This window comes from Catharus ustulatus, chromosome 3, assembly GCF_009819885.2.
Source record: "Catharus ustulatus isolate bCatUst1 chromosome 3, bCatUst1.pri.v2, whole genome shotgun sequence".
Taxonomy (NCBI): domain Eukaryota; kingdom Metazoa; phylum Chordata; class Aves; order Passeriformes; family Turdidae; genus Catharus; species Catharus ustulatus.
In genome coordinates, this window is record NC_046223.1 from 84627015 (window position 1) to 84643714 (window position 16700).

At 39.0% G+C, this 16700-nt stretch overlaps 1 protein-coding gene across 1 annotated transcript in view; it reads right to left on the reverse strand.

The window, feature by feature from the left end:
- BCKDHB (branched chain keto acid dehydrogenase E1 subunit beta) overlaps positions 1–15309 on the reverse strand; it is a 118928-nt gene extending 103619 nt beyond the window's left edge. Inside the window, exons 1-3 of the mRNA XM_033056321.2 lie at positions 15226–15309; positions 12782–12859; positions 10173–10241 (exon numbers count right to left, since the gene is read on the reverse strand). Of these exons, the coding sequence (XP_032912212.1) occupies positions 10173–10241; positions 12782–12845 (133 nt within the window). The 5' untranslated portion in view covers positions 12846–12859; positions 15226–15309. The remainder of the gene's footprint in view (positions 1–10172; positions 10242–12781; positions 12860–15225) is intronic.
- Positions 15310–16700: the final 1391 nt, after the last annotated feature.

The following is a 16700-nucleotide window of genomic DNA, read 5'->3' on the forward strand; positions in this document are numbered from 1 at the left end:
TGTGAGAAGCACACTTGCAGAAAAGCATAACTGACATACAGTTTGACATGAGAAGCTATGCCAGATGACAGAGTCCTTACTTGAAAAATATGCCCTAAAATTGACATCTACCAAATACTTATATGTGGGTACAAGCAGAGGACAACACACCATCCTAAATTACAAGGCTTAGGTCAGTTCCATGCATTTTGACATTGTCTGCAACATGACATGACAGAGATCCAACAGGAAACACAGAACAGTTGTCAAAGCTAAGTATTGCAACCTGTTAAGGAAAGTTCTCCTGTAATAAGCTATGCAGACCATCTGGATGACAAGTAACCCTCACATTCCTCAGTATCAGTAGTGTAGACGTATTTAAAGTAAACGTGAAAGCATGCTGGATCTACCTGGAATTGTGAAGCAAGTATTCCCAACACAAGAGCAAGGATTTCATGCTGCTGTAGAAGTACTCAGGAGCAAAGAGCTCAATGACCAGTAACCTGCAGTAATGAAAACCATCTTACAAATCTCCCTGGTAACCATGCCTGTCCCTTTATAATGCAAAGCATGTGAATGAGAAAAATTAATAAATTAGTCTATACTTTGTGCTTCCATCTAAGTGTGAAAACCCCATACCAGGTTTTGAGGATTTAATGTTTCTTCAAATTAAAAAGAAAAGAGATCTTTTATAATAGACTACTACCATGTTATGTCAACCTGCTCACTGGAAGATGACTCTGAATCAAGTCAAAGTAAGATTAACCTGCACCTCAAAGCGCTTCTGCTGCAAATCTGCTTAGACAATTCCCACACTTGGATATTAGTCTTGATTTTTCCCCCCCTTGGGCTTCTAGTAAATTACTTTCAAGAAAACTCTAAGAGTTTTATTCCCTGTAATAAAGTCGGCAGCACCTTCTTAAATTGAAATTACCACCTTCTTACCACCATTGAAATTACTACCCTCTTACCATCAAACTCAGAGTAGAAAAAACAACAGATATATTGAATTAATCCCAGCTGATGAGTGGGATAAATGAAACAGAGGGAATCACAGGACTAACCAAAGAAATTGAAAATCACCTAATTGTGCCTAAGGAATTGCAAAGGCATAAAGAGAGATGTCTAAAAGACGGTACACAAAATGTACTTGCAGACCTGGTATTAATACAGACTGCAAAGAGTAGTAATGTTCATCAATTCCATCTTGGATCTTTATGTAATAAAGTTTCATCCTCCTTGACATGATATTATCAAAATATTGTTTCTACATGTTTCACTGCAAGTATTTAAGTGGAAAATTCCATTTTTTATGAAGTTCAGCAGCACATACTTTTTTGCCCAGCAATGTATCTTGAAATAACTTTAAAATGTGAGAACAGTTTTCTTGAGGTCTGCACTGAGTATCAAGTTCTATGCTAAAAAATATATTCCTTATCTTTTCCTCAAACAGGTTTACAATATGGGAAAGGAAACATAATAAATATTAGTGAGCCCCTTATAAATAAAATACAGTTTTCACACCAGGCACATTATCAGAACAATTAAAAAGAAAACAAAACTAAAATAAAAGCTATTTAGGCCTGACAGAGACTGATTTATATCATTATCCCACATATACAAAAGGTACAAAAAGGGCATACTACATTTTACCAAGTTTTCAAATAACTTTTCTTCTTTTTCTAACTGTAAATCTTCAAAAAAGAATTGGCTATTTAAGATGAAAATGAACAAAATGTACTATTGTGCAACGAGTCTGGAACACGTTCTCCAGATGTTACAGTTCAAAGACATTTATATAAATCAGAACAAATCTAGGTCTTGCCAAACTGTTCTGGAAGAACCAGGCAAACAAGCTGCAGAATTCTCCACTTAAATCTATGCACAAAGAAATTACAACAACGAAAAGCCAGGTTATTTAGGTTTTAGTCAATCTACGCATAAGTAGTCATTTTCAATTCTAAATAAATTTTCTACCCTTAGCTTATGTTGATGACATCAAAAATTCTGCAATGATTCAGGAAGGACCAGGACCTATGCCAAAGAAGCACTATGTTTCTCCAGCAAGCTTGAAGTCTGCTTTCAAGGCATCAACACTTTTCTATCTGCTTATACAGTAAAGCCCTAACACCTATGCTACTTTCAACTGAGATTTTCCTCCTCCTCATAATAGCATACGGTTATGTTCTAAAAGAATGTAAAACATACCATGACTATTGATTAAAAATTCCACATAAAAACCTTAGCACATCTTCCCACCTGTTGAATTAAGACCCAACTACTAATAGCTTTTGGGAGGTAAAACACACTGTCTAAATATATATAGCATTACAACACATTCTTCTTACCTTTACAGTGTAACATTTGGGATCAGAAGAACAACCAAAAAAACCCTGAATCTCAATTGACAGATTTCTGCACCCTTACCAGTAACATTAAGTGTAGCTGACACAACAAAAAAAAGCCCTGAAATTATTAACAAAAATATTTAAAATATAAACATTTTAAAATATTTTATGTATTTTGGAGGTAAACGATCAGAATTTTTCTAATAACAACCCTATATTATCTCTACTTCTATTAGCTCAGCTTCAAAAGGTTCTTCCATCATTCCATGCTACTAAAAGCCATCAGGACATTAAGCAGTTTTTGCTTAACATCCAAACTTCAGCCAACAACTTTCACCAAATACCATAACATAGGGACAACTCTTATCTCCTCATCCATGTTTTCCTCCACAGGCTTTTCACTTAAGACACAGAATCTGCCTTCAGGAGTTTTCTCCAGCTAAAGCTCACTAAATAATATTGTGCTCAAGTAAATACTTACCTTCAAAGAATGAAGGTAAGTTTTTTTTTAGAAAAGCTGGTGTCCCTTGGACATGGCTAGGTATAGCCATCTCCTGGCAAAATAAACAAAGACTCCTGAATTAGTTTACTGGACTATAAATAAACGATTCATTTACTGAGAACGAAGTTTTCCCTGAAAACTCACACAGGTTTTTACATGTTAGGTATAAGGTCTACAGAATAGCAACCAGGGATTACAGTGGATCAGGTGTTGCAAATAAACAGTATTGCTGCAAAACAAGGCAGCATTATCATGGGATGTAACAGGAGAGAGCTGTAAGCAACCAGGTTTTACTCAGTAAAACACAAGAGTAAAGTATCCAGTTTTGGATGCCCTATATCCTCCAGCAGCAGCAAACAGAGTACACAGAAACTGAACAATAAAGAAAAGCTTCAAACCATAACAATAATCCTGCACTGGGACCATGTGTGTAGGAAAGCCAGAGAAACTTCACCACTGAAGGCTAAAAACAGCCTTTGCCAGCTGATCTGTCTCAAAACATACCCTGTGCTTCAGAGAGAAATTTTTGTAAGGCAGGCAGAAAGGAAAGGAAAAGAAATATGGAAGTGATAAATAAAATCATTTTTAAAGCATCCAGCTGATTGCTAATGTGGCTAGGTCATCCTGATATAAGGAACATAAGGATACTATTTTCTTTCACAGCTACAACTGTGGTTTCATATGTAGTTCAGTCACTTGCTTTTTGATGTGTTTGAAATTTGCCACAGGGGAAATTTCTGATTCAACTTGCTCTATTCTCACAGGATTCATTACAAGTGTTACCTCTTCTCCTGATGTTCCTTTTTTCCCTGTGATTTATCAATTTGTAAGAAAATATTCTGAACTGACTGAATAGACAGAAATTACTGTTTACACTCTGTTCCCTATCTATTTCACGCTTTTTTTAAAAATATGGTTTGGAAGAAAATAATCCTAGCAACTATATTTACACTTCTAGCTGCATCAAAATAATAATAATAAAGCACTGGAAGGATTATATATAAAACAATCCTATTATCTTGAAAATACTAGGGGAAAAAAGAGAATTAAATTTCAAGTTACTTGTGCATACCCCTTCCACTCTACATGACAAAACCGTAAAATGAGTGAGAAAAAGAAATGAAGGTGCTCATTACACATTTAGTACTATCTGCATTAATATAGCTAGCCACGTATGCAACTCAGAATTACCTAAAAGGAAATTATCTGAGATTGATTTTGTTTTACCCTACATATGTATAGGAGTGACACACAGTTGTTCTTACTGAGTTTCATTTTATCGAGCACCCACTCAGCAAAAAAAGCAATTAGTTGCTGCACAGCAGTAGATTAGAAAAAAAACTTGGGGACTAAGGCCACAAACTGACAGACAACACTGCATTACTAAAAAAGGCAGCAAATGTCACTCAAGAACATTTCAGCAATGTTACACAGAAACCTTGGGAACAGCACTTCATTCTAATTGACGGTGTTTGAGGGTACCATAAACCGCTGTGGGCAGTACATCTCTGTGTGCACTGACAAACAAAAAAAGGAGAACAGCAATAACAGAGACAGAACAGAACAGATGGAAAAAAAAAAAAGCCATGAGTCAAAAACCCTCCAAACAGTGATGGGACATTGATCCAGAAACCTATCTTCCTCTTGTTCAGTCTGCGATCACACAGAGGATCCCAAACAGTGACAAATGAATCACATGAGCAAAAGACAGATTAGTTCCTAAACATTTCAAAATAACAACTGGTGAAAAAAGTATTTCTGCTGTATCTCCACAAAGATCAGCTTTGGTATCTCAGTCAACTCTCTGTGGAGTAAGTTCAGAACTCCCCAGAGACAGCATCAGGCCAAATCTCTTACACCCTGGGCAAGCATTTGCTTCTGGTAGGAGATACCACAGCAACATCCTCCTGGAACTGAGAGAATCTTTAAATAAAAACTCCCATTCAAACTATTCAATTCTACCTGCATTTGCAAATAGTTGCAAGGGAATTAAAATGGCATTATTCAGGAATTTCCTACTGAAAAGTAAAAGATTCATTTACACTACTCTTTCAGTCAAAAATAATTTTCAATAGCTCAAAAATGTAAAAAAAACAATCTATTCAGGTCTGTAAATACTGGGAATCTAACTTACACAGTCACCTAGACTCCCTTGATAAAAAACAGAAGGACATTCCACGACAAGGAACTTCAAGCTGTTGCGCAATAGGGAATTGAGCTGAACCTCAAAAAGTTTGCAAACTCCATTTGTAAAAGTGAGCATAAAAACCAAAAAAAAAGTCAGCCTGTACCCAAGCACTGCTATGGGGAAAGACCTGCCAAGCTCACCTTCATTCTGTTAGACTCAGAGTTCTGAGCAAGGACTCATCCTATTCCATATCCTCAAAATACCAAAATATCTGAAATAGTCAGAAAACTCCTGATCCTTACCCCCGATAAGGACCATCTTTTGACATGGCAGAAAGTGCACAATAGATTATCCCTTCAAGTGCAGGCCAGAATGGTATGAAAGACAATTCACCACAGAGGCCAAATCACCACAGAGACACAGATAAGGAGGCCCTACAAGCTGTAGGTGTTTGGAGGATGACAGAACGAACATTCAAGGAAAGTATATATACGTATACACACACACACTTCATCTCCTTGTTTATGTAATTTTCATTTCTTGGCCACAGTAGGACAGTAACATCTTGGGTTTTTTTCTTTTTAGTTACACAAAAACCACCTGCCCTAGCATTACCCTGAGTGACATTCCTTGTCAATCACTATTTCTGCTATTCTTCTTTCTCAGTTTTCACTTCTGTCCACTTTCTCCATTTTTACATCGTTTTTACCTCTGTTTTTTCCTCTCATTTCTTAACCCCCTATCATTTAATTCCTACCTCTGATCTCCTCTATATTTCTGTCATGTGGATGATACTGATCTTTACATGTTGCAACTTTATTTCACACTCCAGGCAGAGCAACAGGACATGTATTTCCACTCCAACATCATTGTTTCTAATCCAGTTGCAGACTCAAAGACAAATAGACAGCATTTTCTCTGAAGGATTGGAATAATAATGTACTTCCCTTCAAAATAAATTAAAATTAAAAAATGTTTGCACACATTACCTAGTCTATAAAAATACAGTAGGCAGTTTACATCACACTGTTCTAAGGACAGGAAAAACCTCCAGAGAGAAGGACTGTGGAACAGTCCTTATTTCGATAAAGATACTCTAGAGGTAACAGGATGTAACTTCTGCAAAACGGTGACAATAAAAAACCTGACAGAGGGTGATGGGGAAGGAGATAATGCCTTCCAGTGTACCAGACCAGAGAGAGGGAAAAAAGAAAAAAAACTGCTCAAATTATTTCCATTATCTGGAAGAAGCAGTCTGCATAAATATTTCAGAAAGTCGACTCATTTTCAAAATTATACAGCAACAGATTTTTAAAAATTAAATTCAATGCCAGAAAACCAGAATAATGTATTTCAGACCTTGATATAAGATGTATTGGAACAAACACACTATCTTTAGTCATACTATAATGGAAATTAACCTTCCACACACTGCCTTATTTACATACAATTCCTTAATTAAGTATTTTTTAATAAAATTCCTGGTAGCATGTTTAAAATTCATCTGATTGAAAGGTTGTATTTATTTTCTTAAAAAGTCAATGAGTTTTTCTTCACATACTAGTACAGATCTCTGGCTGTGTTTATACAACATAACACTGCACTGGGTTAAAAAAAAAAAAAAAAAGGCAGCTTTTATATTTAATGACCAATTTATTCTAAAAGCAATTTTTTTTCTGTCTCTCCAGAGAGCCTTCAGTAACATTCTGGACAACAACCAACATCTCTATAATACTAGTACTGAGTATTAATATATTAAATTCTTCCTACTATAATATTAAATTATATTTAGACCTTGACCCTTATAAAAGCGCTTTAAAATTAACTATCAATTTGTATCAAAATAACAACTTACAGACAAAGACTGCCACCTAGTGATTTTAATGATCTACAAGGAAAAATAAACTAAACAAATAAAGCAAAAACCAACCTCTCTTCCAGGACAGGAGAAATAAAAACATTCGTTCCTTCCTATTTTATATCAACATATACAAACAACCTCATATTATATTACTTGCATCACCTATTATAATTTGACGGTAAATTCAGGAAGAGGATAGGGAAAGTGTCAGTGAGTGTATGTAATCCTCCTTACAAGATTAATCAGGTTGGTTGGTTGTCACTTCCATCTGGAATTCCTCCTTATTTTCCACAGAGCCTAGCCTTTTCATAAAACAACCATTCCATTTAGAATTTATTTAATCTCTGAGACTGCACTAATAGGCAGACACACCCCTTAAACACTGTATTCTTTCAATTTTTGCACTTTCAGTCTTTCCTCAGCATTGTAACTGTATTTTCAGTACATCCTCCAGGTCATCTTGGCCATTTCCTCTTCAGCCACTGCCTGCTTTCTACTGAATTTCACTATCTGTGAAGAAAGAAGCTGAGTTACACATGTCCTCTTATCTGCCTTACAAAACTGAATTTCCATTCTGTAAATGAGTCCTAAATTCAGGACCTATCTTCAGACTCTCTTTCTGTTCAAACTTGTATTTCAGATATTGTCTTTCATTTACTTATGGGCACCTCAGCAGCATCATAAAGAATTTTTATTTCTCCTGTATATTGGGTTTGCATGGCCAGGTTTTGATAGAAGGAGAAGGAGCTACAGAGGCAGTTTCTGTGAGAAAGTGCCAGGAACCTCCCCTATGTCCAATAGATTCAATGTCAGTCAGCTTCAGGACAGACCCACCTCTGGCCAAGGATGAGCCCACTAGCTAGGTCAGTAACACCTCTGTGATAATATATTTAAGAAGGAAACAAAAAAAAAGTTATGGCACAGATTGTTGCAGCCCATGGCGAGGTGGCTGTGCCCCTGCAGCCCATGGAGGTCCATGGGGGAGCAGAGATCCACCTTGCACCCCCTCAAAGAAGCACACCAGAGCAGGTGGATGTCCAAAAAAATAAAAGGTGGCAATCCCATGGGAAGCCCAACTGGATCAGGCTCACAGCAGGACCTGTGGCCCTGTGGAGAGAGGAGCTCATACTGGAGTAGCTTTGCTGGAAGAGTTTGTGACCCCATGTGGGAGCCATGTTGGAGCAGCCTGTTCCTGAAAAACTGCACCTCATCGAAAGCGTGCACACTGAAGCAATTCATGAAGAACTGTAGCCCAGGTGAAGGAGTCATACTGGAGAAGTTTCTGGAGAACTGTCTCTCATGGAAGGGACTCCACGTTACAGCAGGGAAAGCACTCCTCTCCATGAGGAAGAAGCAATGGCAGAGACAAAGAGTGATAAACTGGCCATAACTCCAATCCTCTGTCTCCCTGTGCCACTGGGGAGGGAGGAGGAGGCAGAGAATCAAAGTGAAGTTAAGCCCAGAACGGAGGGAAGGGTAGAAGGAACATTATGTTCTTAAGATGTTTTTTACTTCTCATTATCCTACTCAGATTTTGATTAGTAATAAATTCAACCGATTTCTGCAAGTCAAGTCTGTTCTGCCCATGGCAGAAATCAGTTTGTGATCTCTCTATATCCCTATATCAACTCATGAGCCTCTAGTTACATTTTCTCTCCCGTGTCCACTTGAGGGGAGCGATAGAGCAGCTTTAAAGGGTACTAGCCTCCAGCCAGGGTCAAACCACCACATCAAGTCAGGCCTTCTCCATCTCCTTCTCTCTCAATCACTATCAACATTTTCAGTTCATTTTTCACCTAGACCTAAACACTAGAGTCTGTAAAACAAACTTTTTATTAATGTAGGAAAACAGCAAAAAGCCCTCCAATTTTTTCCTTCTCTTCTAGCTGACACACTTTTTCTCTAGCAAGTATGATCTTTGCAATGGTCTGAATGAATGTGAAGAGACCGCTTCCTACCTTGTTAACCTGATCCCACCAGCACTTTACATACTTACCCATTTTACTTTATGATGACCTGAAACAAGAGCACTTCTTAGTTTTTCCTCAGAAAATCTATCGTCTTATTCACCCTGAAGAGGTCAGTACGCTTTCTGAGCAAATGGCAATAATAGTTTCATTAGCCCTTGTTCAATGTTCATATAAGTACTTCCCCAATTCTCGTTCCCTCTCAAGCTTTAATGGAATTCTTTCCAAACATTCTCAAAGTCCCATCATAGCTTCCTGAAAAATCTCATTTAAAATCTTTGTTATTGTACCCATGAAATAAACCTGACTCTAGCTAGGCTGCTCATGTACTGTGACTGCTGGTTATTGTCCTAATTGGCACAGTGTAACAAGTACTTTGCACTCCCTCATCAGACCCCCTGTGCTCTGTTCAGGGCAATCAGGGCTGTCTCAGAATCTTGGAAACTGGCATGTTGGAATACACTACCAATAAAACGCTATTACAAAGATTAAATAATCTCTTTCCTTCATTCCAGTATTATATGACTGCCTTATATTTAAAAAAAAAAATCCAATGACCCTCAAAGCATCACCCTAACCATATAAAGTTTGTCCCTCTGTCTTTTAAACTGGAGATATTCACTAGAACCCCAGAAGATTGCTTATGCAACCATCTGCTCCAGTTACTTACTTCCCAAACAACATCTTCTGTTGCCTATGTTTCCAGCAACTGGTTGCTGTCTCAGAGGCCTGGTTTTCATATGGAGTCTAGTATACACAGTCAACATATCACACCAGTTACAGAACTGTAACTCAGTCTCAACAAGCAGCACTAATGATCATGACCACAGAAATTCTATCTAAATTATCTGAACATTAATGTGTAAATCAGAGGGGAAGAGAACATCCACACAATAATTGAAGCAGAGAAGCAAGACAACAAAATATGCTTGTGTTTCTGAAACTTAGTGTTTGTCCTCTCCCGTTTTTGCTTTACTCAAAGAAAGGTGGATCTTTGTTCTCCAAGAGAGCTGTAACATATTTTTATTATCATTAAATAAATTTAATCACTTGTTGCAAAAGGTCCAAATCATCTCTGTGCCTTGAAGAAAGTAAGATGCAGAAACTTAATATGTTATAACCTCTTCTTGTCTGTAATAGCCCAGTGGGGGAGTAGTGATTGCAGCAGGGGAGTAGTAATTGCCAAATTAAAAGCTGTATCATGTTACTGTCTCCACAACCAACTTCCAAGACCTGAAAATGCTATACACTAATTAGCCAGTCATACATGAAGCATTGATTTTATGGTTTTTAGCATTCCAGTAACAGTACTTCTCACAGTAAAATGGGTAAAAAAAGAGCAGAGCTGTTAATACGAAACTGCTGTTAGATTTATAAATTAACTTACCATACTTGTCTCGCAAGCCAACTGTACATCTGAAGACTCCACCAAAGGCCACGTCTTCACCAAATACAACTGAAAATAAGAACAGTAGGGGAGGCTAACATTACTACAATGTATCTTACTTTTAAACTATCATGTTTCAAAAACTTTTATAAGAGACACAAACAATAGTAACTCCTAACATTTCATTTCATTTCAAGATTTATTTAAATCTAAGCATTTCTCATGCACAACCTGACTATAATAAATGAAGAACCAAAGTTAATGAGGAATCAGAACACCAACACAGCTGTCTCAAAACAGAATTCATGAAACTGATTCTGTTAGGTTTTCATTAGCTATTTTTAAAATATTCTATAATAACAGTGTCTAAAACTAAATTAGTAAAATTCCAAAAAGTAATTACATTCAGCCTCTAAAGGGTTATTGAAATTAAGCCTTCTGCATCAACTGGTAACCATTTGTATTCTTCAGCCACAGATTTCAATAAATATAGTGTTTTGAAAACCATCAAATTGAAATTTCTTTTGAAAATATCAATCCAACATGAAATGTCAAGCCTTCTCCAAGCACACCTGCCAGACCCCTGAAGAGCGACTTCAAAGGAACTTCTCTACAGAAGAGGTGACTATTTAATAACTAGGACAGTTCTCAGTATTTAACACTACTATCCTTGTAGTCAATAAAGTTTTATCACTAAAAGTATTTCCCTTTAAAACGTTCCTTCATATCAACTGATCTGTTTGGGTTTTTTTCTTTGAATTTAGGGAATAGTTATGTCTAGTTTTTCTTGAAACAGTTTTGTTACCTGTTTCACAGAAACAAGTATTGCCCATTTCAATTTTTTAAGCATGTAAGATGTGCAGCAATGTCACCAATAGCTGCTTGCATGAACCAGGGTCAGTTCTGATTATTCCTCAATTCTTCAATATTCTCTGTATTCTAAAGGACACAAAATAGTAAGTTAACCTTCTTGCCTTTCAAATACTTTTCTTAATTAAATAAAATAAATTTCTGATTGGAATCACTAAAAGGGATTACCATACTTGTGCTAATCACATCGATGGTACCACTTAAAGAAAAATAACTTCTATAAAGATGCAAAATGAATGCACTCATGGAATCTATGATAGAACTAAGTCCCTAAGATCACTTCTCTAATTTTTAACAATAATTTGGGTGGGATTTTATGTACTTAAAATCTTTGTAAGTACTTTCTGTTACCATATGGCTCCTTACTTTTGAGCCAGCTGGCATCTACAAAAAATATTCCTGTTTAATCTGGTATCCACAAATTTGAATAGATTTACTCATTCATTTCAGCCACTGAAATGTATTTTCCTGGAGAGATTCTAATTCTCATCTACACAAGTATGAGGATTTCCACACTTAAACAACAATTGCTCAATTCCCATACAACTAAAAACATATGAAGGACATGTTTTCTATTGCAAAAAATCCTAATTAATTCAGTAAGTGCAGGGATTCTGAGAACTCACAAAGACTAAGCCCTGCAAAGCTGAGAAGCAAGACTGAAACTTAGAGCAACTGGTTCTCTAAAGGCTCAGGATCATATATGAGTCTACACATGAGTCTAGGTTCCTGCTGGACTAACATTCTACTTGCTTTTGTATTCTACAGAAATGGTCATAAAATCTGTTTTTGGTCCTAATTTACTTCAGTTGTCTAAGTTTAATCTAATCGAGGTGCATATAAAAGAGTTGAGATTGAAAGGGAATGTCTACAGGCATATTACTGCACCGACAACGTGGAATTTGTCCCAACAGATTAGACAACTAGTCAGACTTTAGGGTGAGCAGTGACTCAAGCAGTGTCCAAAAAGGCTACTAACATACTAAAAAGAAAGCCCAGAATTACACAACTTAATGCAGCCTTTGCATCTGTGTTCATGGCATGAAGCATATCTTTCAGATATCTGGTCATCATCATGCATGCCTTTGTTAGGACAACAGAAGCAAAAGATCTCCTGTTATGTATAAGAATTGAAAGTGGAGCCAATAGTTTTGTGCAATACTTTAGGATAAGCCTTTTAAATCCTGACATAATGAAGTAGCATCTCCAAGTAATGGGTTATCCAGACCACAAAAGGCTAGCAAATCTTACACTGTCTATGCACAGCAATGAACAGAAATCAGAAAAGCTACAAATTAATTTTGGAAGGCAGGGAAGAAAGCAGAATGTACAGAGTGAAGAATATATGGTCTCTAAAAAAATACCAGTTTTTGGGAACAGAAAGTTTAAGAAATGTAAAAGTAATGTTTACATTTTTGAAACTCCTACTAGTGGAACTCAAGCTGCCCTTGAGGACAGTTTTCATCAGTAATACTTTAATCACTTTAAATAATGTATCTTCTGTCCTCACGTTCAAGTGACATACACAGAGATAACACAGAAGATACAACTGCATCTTAGACCATATATTCCACTAGTAATCTGTTAATGTAACACATTTTTCAGATTTGAGATCAAAGCGTAGGAATAACTTACTAGAAAAGTTTAAAGGCCGTGAGAAATACACTAAATATTGTACACAGATAGGCATCCAAAACATAATTTATATAAAGCAAAACGCAGTAACAAGTATAAGGTACCTGCAGTTGGGTCTTTGGCTAAAGCATTGTCCAAGGCACTTGTTATGGATTGGAAGAGATTCATCTTCTGAGTTTGACCTGTGTGAAAGTGATCATTCTGCCATTTAATTTGTTTCAAAACACAAAGTACATTAGAAAACACTGGTGCAAACATATCTAAAAACTTAACCATCAAAAATAAGACTCCTATTAGGAATACCCCAGATACATTTGCTGAATAAAATTATGGGATAGATGGGATGGAGCATTGCATATGTGGCCTCCACAAGGATTATAATTCTACTTCCAGGTTTTTTCAAAAAACTGTGCTCTTGCCTAGAGCTAATGCAGCTTTGCAATGTTTAAACACTGGGAAAAATGCCTTCCTTTTCAAAGGAACAAATCAACATGTTATGGTTTTGAGGACTGGGATCCCCTGGCTAAAATTCACTGAAGCTTACTTTATCATTCTTTAATCACATTTTCTTAAGCACTAACCTTTCCCATTTAAAGACATCTATTAGTATCTGAAATTTTCTGGCCTGCTCTCTGCACTGCAGTTAGTAAGTGTCTGAAGCCTCAAACCCATACTTCAAAGAAAGAAATTTGGTATTGAAGTAAAGCAAGCAGTTTAATTTAAACCAAGGCTACCAGAGTGCCCTTCTTCATTCCAGCACTGCAGGGAAACACAAGGAGGCCTGAAAGCAAAGATGGACCAAAATAATTGCCTAGCCCTCACTACTGTGACCAATTCAGATTCTCCATGCAAATAAAATAATTCTTAAAAGAAACCAAGTAAGAAATTGTTTGGCTGACATTTGGTAGCTTTTTAACTGGCAAAATCTCTTAAGTCATGACTAGAAGCCACCAACCAGGAGAATGCAACCTACCAATACACACAGTGTGTAAAATTAAATAAATTATTAGAAGAAGATCCCACACAAACGTAACAGGTGTTAGAATTCAGAAAGGAGAAGTACATTCTTTTTCCAGTAGTTACAGTACCTGTCAACAAATGTTCAACTTTCCTTTCTTCTAAATCATTAATTAATCTTAGTGTTTCTTGTTAAAGACTAGTGACATGCCACCCCTGAGCAGTTGCATTCCTACACATTCCTTTGCTTGGTAACTTCACTTGGTATACTTTACATTGCCCTTTAAGGAGAGGAAAATGGGGGAAAAAAAATTATGGCAACTGCACAAGTTATACAAAAGCCCTAAAGAACAAAATTTACAAATTCAAGAGAAGCTGGGGAACAGCAGCTGTTTCTTTCCCTAGTCATTCATATTAGTACTTAGGTTATCTTTTCTACAAGGTATCATCCTTCCACTATTTGATACAAATAAATGGCTATTACTTCAGCTACTGTCACCAAAACACTTCTAACCTGCTTCTCTTGCTTATAGCACAGGCCTTTGTATCAGCCCCACAGAGGAAAAGGGGAAATAATTGTGCCTTTTAGATCAATAACGGGATCAGTATTGCCATTAATTTCATTTCACTTCCATTACTTTCCACAGAATTTCAAAGTGTATTTTAACTCACAGGGAATTAGTTTCCTACTAATTAATGGAAATAACTGGCATGTCACTCCAGAGCTTCTTCACAAGATCTCAAGCAGGGACCTGCCATACACAAGCTTCACCATGTGGGACCTTGGACACCTGTATACCTTTATCACTAACAGAAACGTAGAGAAAACTGTTTCTGTTGGTCATGATCAAGACGCAGCACCAAAGTATCCAACCAATAACAAGTTTCCTAAAAGACAGTGAGGTTCATGTGATAGAAACAGCTGTTCCACAGCTGGCAGGCTTTGCAGGGATGCATGTCAGAAATGAAAGTCAAACCATGCACTGTTCATTTCCAAGTTATCTGTGTTTACTCTCAACCATGTGACCACGAGGATGACCTCGAACCTTTCAGCAGACAGCAGTCTTTATTCATCATAGGTTTATTCTCACACTCATGACCTAAGCGTGCAATACAAACACCAGGGTAGATGTCATGTCAGTAAGTTACTGCTAGAAGCTTTTGCTACAGGACAGAGGCCGAGAATGGCCTTGGAGGTCTGAGCACAGCATGGGCCCATCTACCGCAGCTCTGGCTCCGACAGCCCAAAACCCTTCACCATCCCACCGCTGGGAGGGCCTGCGGCACTCCCGGCCCTGCCAGCGGCCCACAGGGGCCTTCCCACCCACAGCCCAGCATTCCTGCGGAAACCCTGCGGCTGGAAGTGCCGAGGACACAGCGGGGTCACGCGGCCGTGCGGATGGCTCCACCGCCCGGGGCCCGACTCGCAGCGCCCCACCGGGCCCCCGGCGGGTTCTGCCTGCCTCCCTCCCATCCCGGACAGGGTTGTCGGCGGCCACCCCCAAGCAGGCGGGGGGACAGGGCGGAACCGGCGGCAGAGCGAGGTTGAGGCCGGCCCGCGGGGTGGACCCGGGCCCAGCCGAGCTCTCACCGTACTCGGTGGGCGCCGGGTCCGGCTGGAAAGCGAAGTGTGCGGCGGCCCGGCGCGGAGCGCCCGGCAGCGGGGCCAGGCGGCCCCAGAGCCCGGCGGGGAGCGCCGCACGCAGCGCCCGCCCCGCCGCCATCGCCGCGATGCCGGGCCCTCCGCCGCCAGCAGGTTCTAAAGAGGCGGGGTCCCGAGCCGGCCTCCCATTGGCCAGCGCTGCCGTGGCACGGGCCAATCAGAGGCGGCTCCGCGGTGGGTGGAGGAGTGGGAGGGAGGGGGTCTTGCTGCGCGTGCGCGAGGCACGCGACAGTTGTATGGGCTCCGTGAGGGCTCCGTGGGGGCTCCGTGAGGGCGATGCGCCATGTGCACTCGCCGCCGCAGGGACAGCCAGGGTACAATCATAAGGATAGCCACAGGCATGGCCACAAGCCATGCTCACAGCCATGGCCGCAGTCCTAGGCACAGCCACGGGGGTCTCGCTGCTGGCTCAGTGCTGTCAGGGTAGCAGCTGAAACCAAAGGCTTCACCTCTCCCCTTTAACTCTACTCTTTTCTTCCCTTGCAGGGGTTGTGTCACCACCCCCAGGGACTTTAGAGATGAATTAGTTCCTACAGCCTTGCTAGCGGCAGAGATGCCTTTCACTCGGCAGGGTTGCTCAGAACCCCGTCCAGCCTGGCACTGAACTCTTCCAGGGATGGGGCATCCACAGCTTATCTGGGCCACCTGTTCCAGTGCCTCACCGTTCTTGCAGAAAAGAATTCTTTATCTAATAAGCAATCTAAACCTGTACTCTCCAGCTTGAATCTATTCCCCCTTGTCCTGTCGCTACGTGCCCTTTTAAACTCTCTTTTTTCTAGACTCTCTTCACAAATACCTGAAATCCTCAAGTTCTGCCCCAGCAGCTGTCCCAGAAGGGCATAGACCTGCAGATGTTACCTGTTCCACTCTGTCTCTCAAAACCTCTCTCAACTGCTCATTCCTGGCTCTCAGTCTGTCTTATTTAAAATTATTTTTTTCCAAGGTCTTTTCTTCCAAACACCTTGCTCATACCTTTGTTGTATTATTTTATTGAAATAAAGGACCTAGTTTAAATACAGGAATATGAGATTTCATGTCTAACATAAAATATGTAAAACTGTTATGATTAGATTTTCTATCTGAGTTCCAAACCATTACTGAATGTCTCTGTAATGACTACAGTTCAATTTCATTCAAGAATATTGTTTCATTATGTATTTCATAAAAAAATTCTTTTCATGTTGATTTAGAATTTCTTAATCATTAAGATTTGTGTGAAATAAAAGGTTTAATCCTCCTGCTAACTAGGGAGACTTGCTCTTTAACATACCCTTTATCCTTAGAGACTGCTGAAAAAAGTCCTCAAATTTTGAGTGATTGATCATGGGATCAAACAAGTTTGAACATATCCCAGTATATCACAGGGAAACAAGGCACTATTTAAGTTTCTAAAGGAGGTTAGA